Source organism: Arachis ipaensis, chromosome B03 (assembly GCF_000816755.2).
Source record: "Arachis ipaensis cultivar K30076 chromosome B03, Araip1.1, whole genome shotgun sequence".
Taxonomy (NCBI): Eukaryota; Viridiplantae; Streptophyta; class Magnoliopsida; order Fabales; family Fabaceae; genus Arachis; species Arachis ipaensis.
This window is the reverse complement of record NC_029787.2, coordinates 122,382,399-122,386,949: the sequence shown is the minus strand read 5'-3', so window position 1 is coordinate 122,386,949 and position 4,551 is coordinate 122,382,399. Positions and strand designations below refer to the sequence as shown.

The window sequence follows — 4,551 nt, the reverse complement described above, 5'->3', positions numbered from 1 at the left end:
TATTACTCCTGATTATTTCTTAGAAGTTAGTGGGGCAGTGATACATCCTCTTTCTTATCAGCAGGTTAGTTAGACTCTACTCGGACTGTCTTTTAACTTTTATATTTTATTTTGCCTTCTCTGAAGCAGAGATGTTTGACTTTGAATTGCTTGCTGTTGAGAGGCTGAAGGAGGTGGCCAATTAGATTTAATGAAGAAATCGATCTTGAATGCTTACCTTGTTTGTGATACTTAAGAAATTATAGAAAATGTAGCTTTTTGATTCATTCTGTTTGTCTGTCTCTTCTCTCTATCTGTATGCCTATCTTCTGTTACATTACTATTTCCTATAAATTGTCAGTTTTCCTGGTTACACTAATAGGCTTTTGTTACCAAAGTATAATTGGAGAGTATCTATTGACCTGGTGTAAGATTCTATGCACTTTCATCACTAATTCTTCCTTTTTGCAGATATATACTCTTTAGGGCAGGAGTTCCTCGCCATGCAATAATTAAGAAATTTGCTGGGGAAGAGATATCTTGTGTGGAGGAATTGATATCAGTTCTCTCTAATCTATCTAGGGGTGCTCGAGTTCCATTGGAGTACATAAGCTACATGGATCGTCACCGAAGGAAGGTAATGGTTACTGTTAATCAAAGATATGAACTATGGAAAATTTGTATATTTTTAGATACACGTCTGTTGTGACTTCTGTAGGGAAGTGCTTTACCTTTTTAGACCTAAATACTGTTAGTTTTTCATCAATTAAACACGACCCATAATCAATGAAATGTGTATGATAGTGTGGTATTTTAAGGAAACATGATTTTGTTAGTATGTGTGTTAATATAGCGGTAGCTTTTTATACATGTGGTTAATGTAAATTTTTAGAATATGCTCCTTAGTTTTACAGATTATGTGTCACTAGAGTTCACAAATGCTGAATGATGAGTATGACTGTTAAGATCCATGGTTAATAGGGATTAGGGAAAATACTTGACCACACTGTCAAATAATGCTTGTGTGTTGTTTAAGGATTTGACTATCAATGATCAGATATTATCAAATTAGTGAAGTCTATAATTTTGTATGAATTAGATATTTTAAAAAACAGATGGCAACTTGATCTTTTTTAGCACAAATGCAAATAACTAACTTAGAAATCAGATGAAGATTTGGTGTTTTTTTATCTAAAGATTGGATTCATGTAAAGATTTGGTGTGTTTTTATCTGTTGTTCCTGTTAATAACTGAAATTAAAAATTTAATGTTGATTCTAGAAGCAGATTGAGACCTCCTGACACAATAATATTTTCATGATTAAAGCTGTGGTGTATATAATATATATTGTGTAAATTTCTATATTGCTTTGATACCTAATTACACAACGTCTCCAAGATATAACCAATTGGTCATTGCTGATTTTGCTTTGTAAACATGCAGTCTGTATTGGTGACAGTTGACCGCCATGAGTGGTATGCCCCTCCCCAGATATACACTCGGGATGACAGTACAGGCCTCTGGATTCCAAGGCCAGCTTTTCAGCCTGACTCCTGTTTTCTATCATCTGGTTTTAAAAATGTTGGAAATATCGCCAACCATCCAGTTTCACTAAGTGGGGAACATGTGCATGAAGATAACAATCATGGGTTGGCTGATGGTGTCACTAGCATGGAAACCAATTATGAAGATCCTTCTGCATATGTATCTCACCACAATGCATCTGATGCTGGAGTGAAGAAACGAAAAATGGAGGAAGATTTACCTGCTGATGGAAGTGTTGCTGATGTTTCCTTAAATGAAACTGGTGAAACAAAGGTCGGAAAACCAAATGCTATGCAGGATGATGTTTTAATGGATTATCAGGGTGTAACTGCTGCAGCAGCAAATGCATCAGTTGCTGAGCGTGTCATTGAGCCTACTCTTGTGATGTTTGAGGTATTATTTTGAATATTTAATTACAATTAAATTAATGTTCTCTTAAAAGCATGGACATGCACCATACGTAAGTGATCAGATATGGTGCATCTCTTCCTTGAGTTTCATTATATCCTCACCATAAGGTACCATATGATTTACATTTTTTCCCTCTGCGGGTGTTAGATGATTTCCTTGATGTTTCTGTGTTCAAATCCCTTAACTAAATATTACCTTTGACCTTGTAACTTGTGATGGATGCCTCAGCCTGGGAATTCCATATGATGTCTGGAAATGTTGCCTGTGTTGTGTTTCTAGTTGTGGTAAGCTTAAGTTCATTTGCTTCTTGTCTGTCTAATTGTCTTAGCTGTGATATGTGTGCGAATTGCGATTTGGTGCTTTGCTCTGGTTGAAGCCAAACGCAGCAATATGGCTTATGGCTTCCCTTGATTTTTATTTTTTCAATTTTCAACTTTTTTCCGTTTAAATTTCTCTTCATTTCCTCATGACTTTCATATTTGAGTATCCAAGTTCATTTTTCTAAGCATCTTCCAAGTAAAAAATCGGGATTAGATAGTCTGTTCTATGACTACCAATCATTTTTCTTAGCATCTTCAAGTAAAAAATCAGTGGTTTCCTATCGTTCCAGTTTTCCCCAATTATTGTTATTGTTATATCAAAATCCTGTTGTACATGCAGGTCCATGTTCCTCCATCTTGCATGCTTGATGGTGTTCATTCACAGCATTTCTTTGGAACTGGTGTCATAATATATCACACTAAAGATATGGGACTTGTTGCAGTTGATAAGAATACAGTTGCAATTTCTGCCTCTGATGTGATGCTATCATTTGCTGCTTTCCCAGTTGAAATTCCAGGAGAGGTAACAGCTTTCTAAGAACTTTAGTTCTGTAACTAAGCGAATAAACAATAAGGCGGTATTTCTTTATCACGTTCCTGCTTCGTTCTAATTTCAGGTGGTATTTCTCCATCCTGTTCACAATTATGCTCTCATATCATATGACCCCTCTGCTTTGGGACCTGTTGGTGCTTCAGTCGTTCATGCAGCAGAGTTACTTCCAGGTCAGTTTGGTTGTGAAAATTGCTTTATTTGTATCATTTTGATGTGACTTTGCCATATCTAGATTTAAGGATAAAGAAGATTTTTCTCTTGCCATAGATACTATTTTTCCATGCTTTGGACAAGCTCCACCTTGGGACTGAAAGGTAAAAAGAAATTTTGGGAGAAAATTATGTTTTCATAATACTGCAAAGTGTAAGATCTTGAGTCCCCTTCCTGTCAGGGAATTACTCCTCTTCCTAGTGAGGATGGGTAAGTGACAAGTGTGGAGATGATTAACTTTCGTGGACTTAATACTTCTAGTCAATGTTTGATAGATTTACTACTTTACACGGAATTTAAAAGCTTTGGTATATGAAATGATATCCCTGGTAAGGGATGAGGGAATATTTTAAAGGTAAAATGAACCTGTTTGGAAAAAATCTAAATTTTAGATCTTGATGATGTGCGAAGGCAGATGTTTTAATTGCACATGCAATCGTTCATCCAAATTTATGAAAGACTTATTTATTACATTTCCTTGCTCAGAGCCAGCATTACGTCGAGGAGATTCTGTTTACCTAGTTGGGTTGAGTAGAAGCCTTCAAGCAACCTCTAGGAAATCTGTTGTCACCAATCCTTGTGCTGCACTAAATATAGGATCTGCTGATTCCCCACGTTACAGAGCAACTAATATGGAAGTAATTGAGCTCGATACTGGTAAGTTTAAATATGTTATTTTTTTTCTTCCTCCTTTTATTTATTTATTTTTAACCAGCTAGTTACTCATGCAGACTAATGTCTGACCCTGTCTAAAAATACAGATTTTGGTAGTACATTCTCAGGTGTGCTAACAGATGAACAAGGAAGGGTCCAAGCTATATGGGGAAGCTTCTCTACTCAGGTTTCTACCACTTATTCTTTGCTTGCAGGGTTGAATCCGGATGATAAAAAGTGTTATTATAGTAAATTGACGACAACAAATTCTTAAATACATCAACAAACGTAATTCTTTAGCCTTCTCTAAATTGTTTTGTTCATTAGGGATAACATCACTGCTTTTATGGTGAGGCAGCCAAGAATTCAACTTTTTATGCTCCTATTCATTCATTAGTTATTAAATTGGTTTCTGAACTAGACTTTGCTGGGTGTGTGCATTGTGCCCAATCAAAGCTTTCCTTTATCGGTTTATGCGAGGGAGTGTTAGAAAATTTAATAACTTCTCCTTAGTCTTCTCCTTGGTGCACAATTGAACCTAACATCAATTGCTTTTTTCTTTTTCTTTGTTTTTTGTTGTTTAAAACTCTCTCTCTCTCCCTCTCTCTGTGGACGGGAATCTAAGGGAGGGGAGGGGAGTTGCTCTATTTCAAATTCAAGCTTTGCAATAGCCTTAGCAAGAATTTACAATAGTGTTGTTGCATAGGTATTACTGGAGAACAATGGACTAATTTCTAATTGGAAGTGGGAGGAAAAAGTATTAGACTTTATCAATACATATTATCATAATGAATAAAAATTCTCACACGAGATACTTAAAATAGTGTACATATTCTATGGTAGATTTTGCTCTTTCCATTTGTTTAAGTTAGTAAAATC

The 4,551-nt window shown here is 35.7% G+C and overlaps 1 protein-coding gene across 1 annotated transcript in view; it reads left to right on the top strand.

Annotated features, from left to right (window-relative positions):
• The window catches only part of LOC107633754 (protease Do-like 7), a 14,975-nt gene that overhangs the window by 6,076 nt on the left and 4,348 nt on the right, over positions 1–4,551 (top strand). The window contains exons 12-18 of the mRNA XM_021117427.1: positions 1–64; positions 401–616; positions 1,423–1,917; positions 2,596–2,778; positions 2,873–2,978; positions 3,505–3,675; positions 3,780–3,859. Of these exons, the coding sequence (XP_020973086.1) occupies positions 1–64; positions 401–616; positions 1,423–1,917; positions 2,596–2,778; positions 2,873–2,978; positions 3,505–3,675; positions 3,780–3,859 (1,315 nt within the window). The remainder of the gene's footprint in view (positions 65–400; positions 617–1,422; positions 1,918–2,595; positions 2,779–2,872; positions 2,979–3,504; positions 3,676–3,779; positions 3,860–4,551) is intronic.